This window comes from Ranitomeya variabilis, chromosome 2 (genome assembly GCF_051348905.1).
Source record: "Ranitomeya variabilis isolate aRanVar5 chromosome 2, aRanVar5.hap1, whole genome shotgun sequence".
Taxonomy (NCBI): Eukaryota; Metazoa; Chordata; class Amphibia; order Anura; family Dendrobatidae; genus Ranitomeya; species Ranitomeya variabilis.
Window position 1 is genome coordinate 199,605,414 of NC_135233.1, and position 15,822 is coordinate 199,621,235.

The window sequence follows — 15,822 nt, forward strand, 5'->3', positions numbered from 1 at the left end:
ATACAAGTTGCATGCATAGACATTTAACCACCATGCACTTGCAAGCCTGGACAAACTACCAAACGTCCCTTAACGTTGTAGCACCCTCTCACAATGAAGCTAGTCAGCAACGTGACATCCCTTCCCTCACTGTAAGCCCACCGTTTACCACACCACCTGCAGGTAATGTGGCGCTTTCATCACAAGGCCAAAGCAGTCAGGGAATCACCAGGTTTGTAGTCGGAAAAACTGTATGTAGGGCAACAGCAAGAATACCATCACCAACCCTCTCTCAGTCACCCATGTCCACCGGCACCCCCGCTAGTTCCACCCTATGCAGCTCTCCAGTCCAGCTCACCCTACATGAGACTCTCGTTAGGAAAAGGAAGTACTCATCCTCGCATCCGCGTACACAGGGTTTGAACGCCCACATTGCTAGACTAATCTCGTTAGAGATGATGCCCTACCGTTTAGTTGAAACCGAAGCTTTCAAAGCCCTGATGGACTACGCTGTACCACGCTACGAGCTACCCAGTCGACACTTATTTTTGAGAAAAGCCATCCCAGCCCTCCACCAGCATGTAAAAGACCGCATTGTCCATGCGCTCAGGCAATCTGTGAGTTGAAAGGTGCACCTGACAACAGACGCATGGACCAGTAGGCATGGCCAGGGGCATTACGTCTCCATCACGGCACACTGGGTTAATGTGGTGGATGCAGGGTCCACAGGGGACAGTAATATTGGGACAGTTCTGCCTAGCTCACGGTCTAGGAAACAGTTGGCTGTAGGCGTTCGTCCCCCCTCCTCCTCCTCGTCCTCCAGCAGAAGCGAGAGCTCGTCCACAGACCGCAGTCGCATGACCACTCCATCCGCAGCTGCCACTGTTGCACACGAGGTGTCCAATTATGGAACAGCTAGTGGCAAGCGTCAGCAGGCTGTATTGGCAATGAAGTGTTTGGGCGACAACAGACACACCGCAGAAGTTCTGTCCGAGTTCTTGCAGCAAGAAACTCGGTCATGGCTGGGCACTGTACATCTTGAGGCAGGCAAGGTAGTGAGTGATAACGAAAGGAATTTTATGGCTGCCATAGCCCTTTCACAACTGAAACACATTCCTTGCCTGGCTCACACCTTAAACCTGGTGGTGCAGTGCTTCCTGAAAAGTTATCCGGGGTTACCCGACCTGCTGCTGAAAGTGCGCAGACTTTGCTCTCACATCCGCCGTTCGCCCGTACACTCCAACCGTATGCAGAACCATCAGCGGTCTTTGAACCTTCCCCAGCATCGCCTAATCATTGACGTAGCAACAAGGTGGAACTTCACACTGCACATGCTTCATAGACTGTGCGAACAGAGGCGTGCTGTTATGTATTTGTGGGAGGATACACATACACTGGCAGGCAGTTGGATGGCAGACATGGAGTTGTCAGCTGTGCAGTGGTCGAAGCTCCAAGACCTGTGTCAAGTCCTTCAGTGTTTTGAGGAATGCACACGGCTGGTTAGTGCAGACAACGCCGTAATAAGCATGAGCATCCCCCTAATGCGTCTGCTGATGCAAAGTTTGACGCACATAAAGGAACAGGCATCTGCAGTCGAGGAGGAGGGAAGCCTTGATGACAGTCAGCCATTGTCTGCTTAGGGAAGTCTACAGGACGAGGTGGCGGGCGAAGAGGAGGAGGACGAGGAGGATGATGGGGATGAGTATTTTTTGGATGAGGAAGCTTCTCAGGGGGCAATAGAAACTGCTGGCGGTGCAAGGCCGGGTTCAGGGTTTTTGAGGGAGACAAGTGACGTTGATTTGCCAGAAAGTGCTCCTCAACCCAGCATATGCACTGACTTGACAACTGGAACATTGGCCCACATGGTGGATTATGCCTTGCGTATCCTCAAAAGGGACCCACGCATTATACAAATGATGACAGATGACGAATCCGATTACTGGTTGGCCTGCCTCCTTGATCCTCACTATAAAGACAAATTGCAAAATATCATGCCACATGAGAACTTCGAACAGATATTGGCAACCAAACAAGCTACTATTGGTGACCGTTTGATTCAGGCATTCCCAGCAAACAGCGCCGGAGATGGTTCTCACACGAGCTGCAGGGGGCAACAGGGCAGAGGTGTTAGAGGTGCACAGATCAGAAGTGGCGTAGGACAGAGGGGTTTTCTGACCACCAGGTTGTTGAGTGATTTCGCCATGACCGCAGTAACGACAAGTACAGCAGCATCCATTCAAAGTGACAGGAGACAACATTTGTCCAGTATGGTTACTAACTATTTTTCCTCCATTACCGATGTTCTCCCTCAACCGTCATTCCCCTTTGATTACTGGGCATCCAAAATAGACACCTGGCCTGAATTGGCTGAATATGCATTGCAGGAGTTTGCTTGCCCAGCAGCTAGTGTGCTGTCAGAAAGAGTATTCAGTGCTGCTGGTTCAATACTGACCGAAAAAAGGACTCGTCTGGCTACCCAAAATGTTGATGAACTAACCTTCATTAAAATGAACCACTCATGGATTTCAAATTATTTTGCCCCACCTTTCCCGGCTGACACCTAGCTTTCCTGTAAAAAGGTCTTGCTTTGGGACTGGTGTTACTGACTGTTCCAATCTCGTAATTTGCAGCTGCTGTTTGTCCAGCATACGACATCTTTACACCTCCCTAAATGCCCTAACTCCCCCCATGGGGCCGTGGTCTCGCCACTTGTGGCAAGCACCCATCAGAGTGCCGTTTGTCTGAAGAGGTGGGTGTGCCCACTTTTGGTCGACGGCACTGGCACTGGGTCCCTCATAGTACAATGAAGTGTCTCTGGCGGTGGTGGCGCGCACCCAACATCAGACACACCGAACTTGTAACATGAGGGGCCCTGGGCTTGTACCGTCGGCCAGGAGAGAGTGTCCCCCCCAAGGTAAAACAGTGCTCTACCACTTGCAAAATTATCTGTCGCTGCTCCACCACTGTTTAGTCTATGCGCTGAAATCCTTCCATGCCTGGCACAGACAATAACAATTTGTTGACATGTATGATGCTAGTTAAAATACTCAGGGGCCCTGTCCTACATTTACACCAATAAATACTTTGCGCAAAATTAAAATGTCTGAAAGTCAGCATAGGAGCAAACCCCTGTACCTAAGTATGCCACCCTTTTTTTTTGGGGGGGGGGGGGGGGTTTGGTTTTTTTGGGGGAGACATTAACATCTAGTTTGTTTTTGGGAGTACTTACTGTGTCAGACACTCCTTCTAATTGTCCTCCACTGACCACACCAATGCTGCCTGTGTACCCCTGTAACCAATTTAAAACTGCATAGAGCCTATTTTATTATTTTAGGCCTAGGAAGTCTGTCTGCGGTCCCTCCTTCCAATTGTCCTCCACTGACCACACCAATGCTGCCTGTGTACCCTTTTTGCCAAATTTAAGCTGCATGGAGCCTATTTTATTATTTTAGGCCTAGGAAGTCTGTCTGCGGTCCCTCCTTCCAATTGTCCTCCACTGACCACACCAATGCTGCCTGTGTACCCCTGTTGCCAAATTTAAGCTGCATAGAGCCTATTTTATTATTTTAGGCCTAGGAAGTCTGTCTGCGGTCCCTCCTTCCAATTGTCCTCCACTGACCACACCAATGCTGCCTGTGTACCCCTGTAACCAATTTAAAACTGCACAGAGCCTATTTTATTATTTTAGGCCTAGGAAGTCTGTCTGCGGTCCCTCCTTCCAATTGTCCTCCACTGACCACACCAATGCTGCCTGTGTACCCTTTTTGCCAAATTTAAGCTGCATGGAGCCTATTTTATTATTTTAGGCCTAGGAAGTCTGTCTGCGGTCCCTCCTTCCAATTGTCCTCCACTGACCACACCAATGCTGCCTGTGTACCCCTGTTGCCAAATTTAAGCTGCATGGAGCCTATTTTATTATTTTAGGCCTAGGAAGTCTGTCTGCGGTCCCTCCTTCCAATTGTCCTCCACTGACCACACCAATTTTGCCTCTGTACCCCTGTAACCAATTTAAAACTGCATAGAGCCTATTTTATTATTTTAGGCCTAGGAAGTCTGTCTGCGGTCCCTCCATCCAATTGTCCTCCACTGACCACACCAATGCTGCCTGTGTACCCCTGTAACCAATTTAAAACTGCATAGAGCCTATTTTATTATTTTAGGCCTAGGAAGTCTGTCTGCGGTCCCTACTTCCAATTGTCCTCCACTGACCACACCAATGCTGCCTGTGTACCCCTGTAACCAATTTAAAACTGCATAGAGCCAACGTTTTTAGTTAACACATACTGCGTTTGTCTGTATGCGCCACTAAATCACGCTGTCCTCCACTGAAAAAGCTGAGCTTCAACCTTCAGGCTCTCATTAAGTATTCTTAAATGTAACACTTTTGTTGCCCTACTACTTGGGTTGGGGCCTAGTAACGGTGTCTGCCGCTCCTTGGTGTTCTCCTCCTCCTTGGTGTTCTCCTCCAGGTTTCCTTGTCTGAGCTTCAACCTTCAGGCTCTCATTAAGTATTTTAAAATGTAACACTGCAATTGCCCTAGTACTTGGGTCGGTGCCTAGTAACGGTGTCTGGCGCTCCTTGGTGTTCTCCTCCTCCTTGGTGTTCTCCTCCAGGTTTCCTTCTCTGAGCTTCAACCTTCAGGCTCTCATTAAGTATTTCAAAATGTAACACTGCAATTGCCCTAGTACTTGGGTTGGTGCCTAGTAACGGTGTCTGGCGCTCCTTGGTGTTCTCCTCCTCCTTGGTGTTCTCCTCCAGGTTTCCTTGTCTGAGCTTCAACCTTCAGGCTCTCATTAAGTACTTTAAAATGTAATACTGCAGTTGCCCTACTACTTGGGTTTGGGCCTAGTAACGGTGTCTGCTGCTGCTTGGTGTTCTCCTCCACTGAACAAAGCAGTGCCGCCTGTTTCCTACTGTTAGCAATCTAGAACTGCATTTAGCCTAGTTACTTATTTGGCCCTACTCACTGTGTCAGCCTCTCATTACAGTTGTCCTCCACTGAACAAAGCAATGCCGCCTGGTTAGTCCTGTTACCAATTTTGAACTGCATTTAGGCCACTTTTTTATTTGGGCCTAGATCTGTGTTTCCTCCTCATCCTGCCCATTGCCCAGCCACTCCTAGATTAGCCCGCTGGTACATTGACCCAGACCACTACATTCCCCTTGCACTCTACACAGCCTGAATCTGACCCTGCTGAAAGTCTGGTTTCTCTTCCCGCATACTATACCACCTTACACGGGGACAAAGAGGAAGGTGCAGGTGAAAGTGCAGGTTCCTTCATCAGGTGGGGGGCCCACTTGTTGGCGACGTCACTGGCACAGGGCCCCTCATAGTACGCAAAAGTGTCACTGCCGGTGGGAGGCGCCCCCGCCATGCAAACACACCGCCGTACTGTGAGGGGCCCTGTGCCAGTGCCAATGCGAACGAGTGGGACCCCCTGCTTGCTCAGGATCACAGCACTTGCAACATTGCATTACTTACCTCTACCTGCTCCACCGCCGTGACGTAGTCCACGTTTCCTGGGCCCACTAAAAACTTGAACCTGCCCTACCCCCCACAACTTTAGCCAAATGACCCCCCAATTTTCAATGGCTACCTATTATTGTAAGGTAAATTAAGATTGACAAGCTTAAGTAAGAAGAATTGATGTTTTTGGCATTAAAATGGGCACTGTAGGTGTTTTCCTGGCCTCCACTCACTGCCGACTATGCTTCCCCATTGACTTGCATTGGGTTTCGTGTTTCGGCCGAACAACGACCCCGACTTTTCAAGAAGATTGGCCGATTTCACTCGACTCGACTTTTGACAAAGTCGGGTTTCGCAAAACCCGACTCGACCCCAAAAAAGTAAAAGTCGTTCAACCCTAATGATCAACCTATAACCAATGCAACTCTGCCAAATTCAATAAACAATATATCGCAGAAGCTGGAGCATGTAAATAGAGTTGGTACTCATCATTAGGTGAGGTGCCGTCCGCCTAGTATATAAGTAGCCTCAACGCGTTTCGCCTCTCTGGCTCATCGGGAGGCCCGATTTTATGTCATGTGTCTTGATAGGTTGTGATAAGTCTAAACCGCAATGTTTTTACCTCAGTTTTAAAGCCAGGACGCCGGAATTTTCAAGGCCCGCACAGGGATTTCATACTAAAGAAAACACGTGAATGACCGTTGTTCATTTAGTCCCCTGGGGGTCATTGTGTCCATCCTAAAAGTCCACTCACACTCCCTTTGTAGAAATCACTGTGCGGACCTTCATCTCCAGGGATGTGAAGTCTTGTTGGACAATTTGTATTTTGTAATATTTAGGAAGCTTTTTTATGCTCTATTCTGTTGATGGTCCCCCCCTTATGGGGGGATTGACACAGATCCGTGTGTATAATAGATTAAATGGAAATCCTCAGTTTATTGGGACCCTTCTTAATGAAAAAACTTCCATTGTAGCTGCCGCGTCAATTAGGCTATTTTAACCCCTCCATGTTATCACAGTGATGTGTGTCTGTGCCCAAATAAGAAATTGTCATATCCCTCCATCAGGTAGAACTGGCTTATTGAAGGGAGACATATAATTGTTGGATAGCCTGAATAGCCCCTTTAGAAATGAAAATTAATGTTTACATTGTAGGCGTGCACATACTGTATATTGATGTAAATCTGTTCTTGACATTATGGGTACAGACCATGGAGGAGCGGTTATGAGCTTATGCCCGATGGGAAGCGGTTTTCCTTTTAACTATCCGCTTTGACATCGGGAAGAGAATATTGGGATTTGTTTAATTATCTACCTGGTTTGGAAGGTTGTACAGGAGACTTTCATATACCAGTGTGAATCCTTATGGCAGTTGCACTCCGCCTTTATGCGTGCATAGTATCCATGAATTGGGATCTGTATTGGCGCAGGATCCACGTATGTTTTTTATATTAGGGAAATTTATCTATCCCATTTGATTTTGCCCAGGATAAAGATATGGAAGCAGAGAAAGCCCGGTGTGCGCAGCACAACTATATTGTCCATCTTACGCGTGCGCAGCATCTATTAATGCCGATTTGCCATGGTTAATTTTATCTACTCCACTGATTCTGCGCAGGAAAAGGTTGTGGAACGCAGGAAAGTTTTTAGCGTTCCGTCCGACGCATGCACAGTAGCATTTTAGTTTCCACGAGGTTGGACTATGGCTATCATAGCAATTCTGTGCAGGGGAGCCTATGGAACGCAGGGAAGTTGGAAGCGTTCCACCCGACGCATGCGCAATAGGTTTGTAGGCGGAGTTTGATTCTGATGTATGAAACCAAGAAAAAAATGCAGCAGCACTCACCAGGAAGTGTGGTCCAATCTTTTATTGAAGCATATTCATAGCCGCGTCTTCACGGCTCGGGGGAGTGCAGGAGGGAGGAGGTGAGCAGGAGTGACGACGATCATTTTGCGCTGAAGCAGCGAAACGATCGTCGTCACTCCTGCTCACCTCCTCTCTCCTGCACTCCCCCGAGCCGTGAAGACGCGGCTATGAATATGCTTCAATAAAAGATTGGACCACACGTCCTGGTGAGTGCTGCCGCATTTTTTTCTTGGTTTCATTCATTGTTCCACTGTTTCCATGCGAGCACCTCCAGTTCTGACGTCGGACTTTCCGTTCACATTACATGTGAACCACGGTTCACTCCAGGGAAGCTAGGCTGTGCAGCACCATTTTTTTCTTTTTTCTTGATATTGATTCTGATGTATATCCGAGATTCCTAGGGGCGGTGGAGATCCTGCGCAGGACTTAGAATATGACATACTGGGAGGTGCCAGGCAGTGTATCTGGCGCAGGTGTAGGAACTTATTTTAGGACCGTAGGGGGCAATCTATTGGTTGCACTTCCGGCCTGAATACAGAAAGCACGTGCATTGAAAATTCCGGCGTCCCGGCTTTAAAACTGAGGTAAAAACATCGCGGTTTAGACTTATCACAACCTATCGAGACACATGACATAAAATCGGCCTCCTGATGAGCCAGAGAGGCGAAACGCGTTGAGGCTACTTATATACTAGGCGGACGGCACCTCACCTAACGATGAGTACCAACTCTATTTACATGCTCCAGCTTCTGCGATATATTGTTTATTGAATTTGGCAGAGTTGCATTGGTTATAGGTTGATCATGTATATCTGTTTTGGTTGGTGTTCATCATTTTTTCTATTCGACATCATGCTTGTATAAGACATATATTCATTTGGCCCAGAGAGTATTTATCATTGGTTTGCTGGTCAGCTTTGATCTGTTCGGTGGAAAATGCTTTTTTAATTGTATTATAGTTGAGGTTAATGGAAAATGCAGTAATTTGTACAAATGTACTTTTTGTCATAAATTATCCACAATCATTGTTACAAGTGCATTTTCATTTCCGTCAAATGCCTACTAACATGTTCTCTAATTGTTTTTAATTGCACAGTGTGGGATATAGGTCTCCCTATTTATAGGTGTGTTTCATGTACACTCACCGGCCACTTTATTAGGTACACCTGTCCAACTTCTTGTTAACACTTAATTTCTAATCAGCCAATCACATGGCGGCAACTCAGTGCATTTAGGCATGTAGACATGGTCAAGACAATCTCCTGCAGTTCAAACCGAGCATCAGTAGGTGGAAGAAAGGTGATTTGAGTGCCTTTGAACGTGGCATGGTTGTTGGTGCCAGAAGGGCTGGTCTGAGTATTTCAGAAACTGCTGATCTACTGGGATTTTCACGCACAACCATCTCTAGGGTTTACAGAGAATGGTCCGAAAAAGAAAAAAAATCCAGTGAGCGGCAGTTCTGTGGGCGGAAATGCCTTGTTGATGCCAGAGGTCAGAGGAGAATGGGCAGACTGGTTCGAGCTGATAGAAAGGCAACAGTGACTCAAATCGCCACCCGTTACAACCAAGGTAGGCCTAAGAGCATCTCTGAACGCACAGTGCGTCGAACTTTGAGGCAGATGGGCTACAGCAGCAGAAGACCACACCGGGTACCACTCCTTTCAGCTAAGAACAGGAAACTGAGGCTACAATTTGTACAAGCTCATCGAAATTGGACAGTAGAAGATTGGAAAAACGTTGCTTGGTCTGATGAGTCTCGATTTCTGCTGCGACATTCGGATGGTAGGGTCAGAATTTGGCGTAAACAACATGAAAGCATGGATCCATCCTGCCTTGTATGGAGCATCTTTGGGATGTGCAGCCGACAAATCTGCGGCAACTGTTTGATGCCATCATGTCAATATGGACCAAAATCTCTGAGGCATGCTTCCAGCACCTTGTTGAATCTATGCCACGAAGAATTGAGGCAGTTCTGAAGGCAAAAGGGGGTCCAACCCGTTACTAGCATGGTGTACCTAATAAAGTGGCCGGTGAGTGTATAGTCCATAGGTGTACCTGTAGTGCATCATTGTGTGGGTAGAGGGCCCCATTGGGTCAATCAGGGTGAATCTAGGGACCCCAGGCTCAGCCGTCGCCGAGCGGGGGCGCCAATACGCTTCCCCTAGGGCGTCAACCCCCGCAGACAGGCAGACTTCAGCATAGACACACATCAGGGTATGTCTCTTTTCCCATCCCAGTTTTTTCACGGTGTGTTTTTGTTTAGTTTTGGTGTAGCCACAGGTTGGTGGCATTTTAATAATATTTAATACAATTATTTTTTAGGGTATTATATGATTACACACTAGAAGAAAAAAATTGCAACTGGGTTTAGTTGAAAATGTTGCATAGTTTAGCTTTTACAGATTCATTGTTCCCCTGGTCATTCAACTTTGATTTGTTCCGAAAGGAGCTCAGAAAAAGACACATAAAAAAGTTAGAAACGATTCCATTGGAGAGTCAGAATGCGCTCACTGACAGATTCTCAGATAACTCATTCTGCAGCAATATACAGTGTGAAGGAAAAAGGTGCGAAATCATTAATGAAACTCGATCACAAAAAATATATTTAGCCGAGTTAAGTAAAAAAAAACAAAAAACCCAAAGGTGGAAAACACCAAAGAACTATTTTCAACATATACAGTATATAGGAAATCTAGGAAAAATAGTTATTATATTTTATACATTTGAGATGTAGACTAATATTTTTTTACCCTGAACAAGAAAACACAAAAATTAGAGAACAGGTAGAACAACGACCACCTACCTCGATGCAGCAGCTCCAAGCAAAGTGAACCACATACCACAGGTTGAACAATAAAATCCATCGATCTTCCATACTCCATAAACTTCACCTCTGTAGTTTCCTAAATGACTCGCTCATAGGAGAAGAACACGGTTGTGGACATGTTTCGTGCCCTAGAAGTTGCTACATCAAAGGCTGCGTTAATAAGATCAAGGTCACTTCCTGAAACTTGCTGACAAGTTGAACAAACTGCTCTCTGATCCACATCTTAGATACGCACATGATACATAAAACAACATTATTTACAAATAAAATCATAAATGTAAATAAAAAATGTTTTTTGCAATATCTGCAAAAAAGTATGTACAGATATATATATAGATAGAGAGATTTTTATTCTATTGGTATGTTCCATACTCCCCTCTGTAGCAGCATAATTTGTGCTTTCCTCACCAAGACGCCTCTGCTTCCTCTTTTAAGGACAAGCTGGGGTTAATAAGATGAAGTACAAGGTTAGCTTGGTTTTTTAAACATATTACTCGACCTTGACCCTGAAAATTCTATTTGTGACTCATTCAGAATATTTACCTCCTATTGTGAAAGAATACCCGGCCGTCACCACTCTTCGACTGCCCTTTTTCGTTTTATTTTACAGTCACAGAATGATAATGTTTCCTAAATAACCCTTATCCAAAATAATGATAAATGCCCCTAATGTCACTTGAAAGAACCTGACTTTCTTGCAAAAGTCGGGATAGAACTTGTGGATTGTGAGATTCTGGTATGATGAGAGCTGGATCCCATAACTCTCCAAAGTAGTGGAGATTTACTGGTGGACCTGGGGAAGGTGAGTACAGGCCAACTATATTTTTTATACATAGCAAACTGTGCCCAGGAATGAACATTAACTTAAAAGGGACAGCCCCTCTAAAGTCATTTGCTGGGTAAGTAAAGCTGCAATTATTATGTAGGAAGGACCTATTTTCAATTCAGAGGGAACACTACTTGTCAATCAGCAACTGTCAGAGATCAAGGAAATTAATAAAAAATGATTGGTTTCAGATGTCCTTTGTAGAAAGGGATGAGCAGTGCCAGTGGTCTGAGCCTTATAGATGTGACACTGAGGCCATATCGGTATTACAGCACTGGAGGTGCCATATACACAGATGCAACCAACAGGCAAAATACAATGTGTCCATAAAGTCATGGTGCACTTTTGGTGCCCTTTCTCTGGCCCAATCATATCAGACCTGTTCATGAGGAGAGATAACAAGAATCAATCAAACAACACAAACTCATTTAAAGGTACCTTCACACGAAACGACATCGCTAGCGATCCGTGACGTTGCAGCATCCTGGCTAGCGATATCGTTTCGTTTGACACGCAGCAGCGATCAGGATCCTGCTGTGATGTCGCTGGTCGCTGAATAAAGTCCAGAACTTTATTTGGTCGTCCGATCACTGTGTATCGTTGTGTTTGAAAGCAAAAGCAACGATACCAGCGATGTTTTACACTGGTAACCAGGGTAAACATCGGGTTACCAAGCGCAGGGCCGCGCTTAGTAACCCGATGTTTACCCTGGTTACCAGCGTAAAAGTAAAAAAAACAAACAGTACATGCTCACCTGCGCGTCCCCCAGCGTCTGCTTCCTGCTCTGACTGAGCGCCGGCCCTAAAGTGAAAGTGAAAGCACAGCGGTGACATCACCGCTCTGCTGTTAGGGCCGGAGCTCAGTCAGTGTCAGGAAGCAGACGCTGGGGGACGCGCAGGTGAGTATGTACTGTTTGTTTTTTTTACTTTTACGCTGGTAACCAGGGTAAACATCGGGTTACTAAGCGCGGCCCTGCGCTTAGCAACCCGATGTTTACCCTGGTTACCCGGGGACCTCGGCATCGTTGGTCGCTGGAGAGCGGTCTGTGTGACAGCTCTCCAGCGATCAAACAGCGACGCTGCCGCGATCAGCATCGTTGTCGCTATCGCTGCAGCGTCGCTTCGTGTGAAGGTACCTTAAGCTGTTGATGATCCCCCAGTCAGATTAACCCCTGATAAACAGAACTCTGATTAATACACTGTCAGGTCTGTGACATCATGCAACTGCAAGCTTATGCCAGCAGTGTGGTTTTCCATGGATGTGTGTAGGGCAACAATTGGAGCCCACATCGAACTGCACTGAATAGGTATGAAACTAGGAGAGTTTTTCTATTATTTGGAGCAGATTTCACATTTCTATCATCTTTTGTTGTTTCGCAGTGACTGGTCAAAAGTGCACCATGACTTTACGGAAACACTGTAGTTCTCTAAATGGATAACTTCAATATTTTGCTCTTCCAACACTCAACTCTAAGCAGCAAATCTCAGCCTGAACAGCAGAATCCATGGTGGATAAGCTGAGTCAGAGCCAGACACATGACGTGATCATCACAAATGTCTCTGCATTTTAATAGTGAAAATAAAACAATTCTTAGGAAAGTACCAAAACTATGTCACTTCATGAGCCTCACCCGCATGTTCACAAAATGCATTCTACCTATCGATTACACAGGTCTACAAAAAATAGTTTTTGTAATCATCGCAAGTGACTTTTCTGAATCATCGTTTTGTCCTGTCTATAGTTTTTCTGTAGCACGTATAGTTTCCATGGAGCAGCATCATTAGTATAAGGTATAGGAAATATACTGGCGACATTAAGAAAACAGTAATCTACATATCAGAAAAAAATGCTTCACCTTACAAAACAGTTTATATTGAACCAAAATAATTTCACATGAAAAATAGAAACCAAAATATGAGCAGAAATTGAAAGTGCTTGACATTAGACTGTCGCTGATACAATTTTTCAGGGTTGTCCCTAAATAACATCCAACAGTAATCTGCCATCATTGAGTCATTCCAAAAACCCTGGTAGCGGTGTTCCATTAATGTCCTGGTGAAACCGCTCGCCTTGTTCATCGCTTACATCCCCAAGATTTTGAAGGCAGAAATCTAAATGTGAATGCAAAAAGTGCATTTTCAGAGACATCTAAGACACTGGCATGCATTTAGCAGTTCCTCAACACCTTCAACATATTCTGGAGAATTTTGTTTTCCTAAGAAGTTTTCACAGATCCGTCAGAGCCCACATCAAAGCAGGGGATCTGACCTCGGATGTACTATCCTGTCCGAGGTCACAAAGGGGTTAAATCAGTTCAGTCAGTAGGCTAAGTTCAGTTCAATGGTGGTGACAAATGAAAAAAAAGATTGATGAGCCCACCGACTATTTGTAGATATTTCCCCAGAGATGACAGAGGCAGCTTGTATTTAGAACTGATTTTACTGGTGGTAATCTGGTAGATAACTATAAACAGTTGTGAGGTAAACGGGTCAGCCTATTCCTTACAGATGAACATTGGCAGACAGGCAGTTTCTCAGTGTGATATTGACTGCTTTCAGGTTCTCTCTCTGTGGAGACCCTCACTCAGTTACACCTCAGTGGCTGAGCTGTTTTCTTCCCTCTGAGGCGACTTGCCCTCCCAGAAATGCTGTGAAAATCCCCTCACAATGGCGGCTGTACGATGCCTTCCCTTCTAACTCTTTGTGGCATGGCTCAGATCCCTGTAGAGGCCTGTCTCCTGTCAGAGTCTCACACACCAGTCCTTGCTGCCATCACCATCCTTTTCTGACTGACTCACACCTTACTGCTTCATAACAGTTAGCTTCTCCCCATAACATGTGCCTTTCTGAGAAGCAGTCATTGGTTGGCTGCACTTTCAATACTCCTTCTCATAAGACTCACTAAAACCTTTACTGATGTTGTCCCTGTAAGAAAATTCACAATTAAGTAAGACGTGCAAAAAATGGGAATAACATAGGAAAAACCACATACACTGAAAATGCAGAAACAACGCACCGTATATACTTGAGTATAAGCCAAGATTTTCAGCCCATTTTTAGGCTGAAAGTGCCCCTCTCGGCTTATACTCGAGTCATTGTCCAGGGGGTCAGTGGGGGAAGGGCAGCGGTGGCTTTCACATACTCACCTGCTCTTGGCGCGGTCCCTGCATCTCCGATGGTCTCCGGCGTCGGCAGCTCTTCCAGCAGCTCTTCCTACCGAGCTGCGTCGGCAGCTCTTCCTGTGTTCATTAAAGTAATGAATATGGACTCCACTCCCTTAGGGGTGGAGCCACGTATTCATTACTTTAACGAGAGGTTCAATGTGACCGCTGAACATAGGAAGAGCTGCCGGCTCCCGGAGACCATCTGTCAGTGAGAAGCAGGGACTGCGCAGGGAGCAGGTGAGAATAATGGGGGAGGGTGAGCATTGCGTGATATTCACATGTCCCTGTTCCACCGCTGCGTGCTGCTCCATCTTCCGTGTCCTCCAGCTGTGACGTTCAGGTCAGAGGACGTGATGACGTGGTTAGTGCGCACTGCCCTCTACCTGAACAGTCAGAGAGCCGGGAGACAGAGCGGTGCCCGGCGGTGGAACAGGGACAGGTGAATATCGCAAGTGCCGAGGGCCTGAGCGACGAGAGGTGGGTATGTGATTTTTTTTTAATCGCAGCAACAGCATATGGGGCATAGTCTATGGAGCATCTAATGGGGCCATCAACCTTTATACAGCATTGTGTGGGGCATAATCTATGGAGCATCTTATGGGGCCATCAACCTTTATGCCGCATTGTATGTGGCATAATCTATGAAGCATCTTATGGGACCATCAACCTTTATACATCATTGTATGGGGCAAATGTTTCTATGGAGCATCTTATGGGGCCATTATTAACCTTTTATGGAGCATTATATGGGGCATATTTTCGTATGAAGCATCTTATGGGGCCGATCATAAACTGCATGGGACATTATATGGGGCGCATTTTTTATGGAGCATCTTATGGGGCCATTATTAACCTTTGTGCAGCATTATATGGGGCATCTATATATATAAGAGGCATCGTGATTACTTGCTAATCCCACCCCCTGCACAGTACCTCTGCCCCCACCACATCACCACACACAATCCCGCCCCCCACCCCATTAACACACACAATCCCACCCCCCACCACATTACCACACACAATCCCGCTCCCACCACATTACCGCACATAATTCCGCTCCCCACCACATTACAGCACATAATCCCGCCCCCCACCACATTACCACACATAAACCCGCCCCCATCACATTACCACACATAATCCCGCCCCCCACCACATTACCACACATAATCCCGCCCCCCCCACCACATTACCACACATAATCCCGCCCCCACCACATTACCAGACGAGGCTCCATCCCCCACATTACCACACGAGGCTCCATCCCCACACATTACCATACGAGGCTCTGTCCCTCCACATTACCACACGAGGCTCCGTCCCCACACATTACCACACGAGGCTCTGTCCCCACACATTACCACACGAATCCAGTTTGCTTATGATTTTACACTGTGAATAAAATGTATTAGTATTATTCTGATTTTTAGTTATTATTATTGTTATTAACTTCCTTTTAAGTTAATTTACCACCTGCATAAGCGCTATTGAATGTTGTCATTATTTACTTTAGTTTAATCACTAGCAGCGTTAATTAGATAGCAATGAGCATGCCGAACGTTAGCTGGCTGGAAACAGCTAGTATTTTAATATGGAGCATCTTATGGGGCCCATCATGAACTGTATGGAGCATTATATGGGGCTCCTGATTCAATATGGATATTCAAAAACACGTAACCTACTGATGTCTCAA

General features: G+C 46.0%; 1 protein-coding gene across 1 annotated transcript in view; it reads right to left on the reverse strand.

The window, feature by feature from the left end:
* The window catches only part of LOC143809230 (toll-like receptor 4), a 32,972-nt gene extending 22,655 nt beyond the window's left edge, over window positions 1–10,317 (reverse strand). The window contains exon 1 of the mRNA XM_077292347.1: window positions 10,117–10,317. Within this exon, the coding sequence (XP_077148462.1) occupies window positions 10,117–10,188 (72 nt within the window). The 5' untranslated portion in view covers window positions 10,189–10,317. The remainder of the gene's footprint in view (window positions 1–10,116) is intronic.
* Between the last annotated feature and the right edge of the window lie 5,505 nt (window positions 10,318–15,822).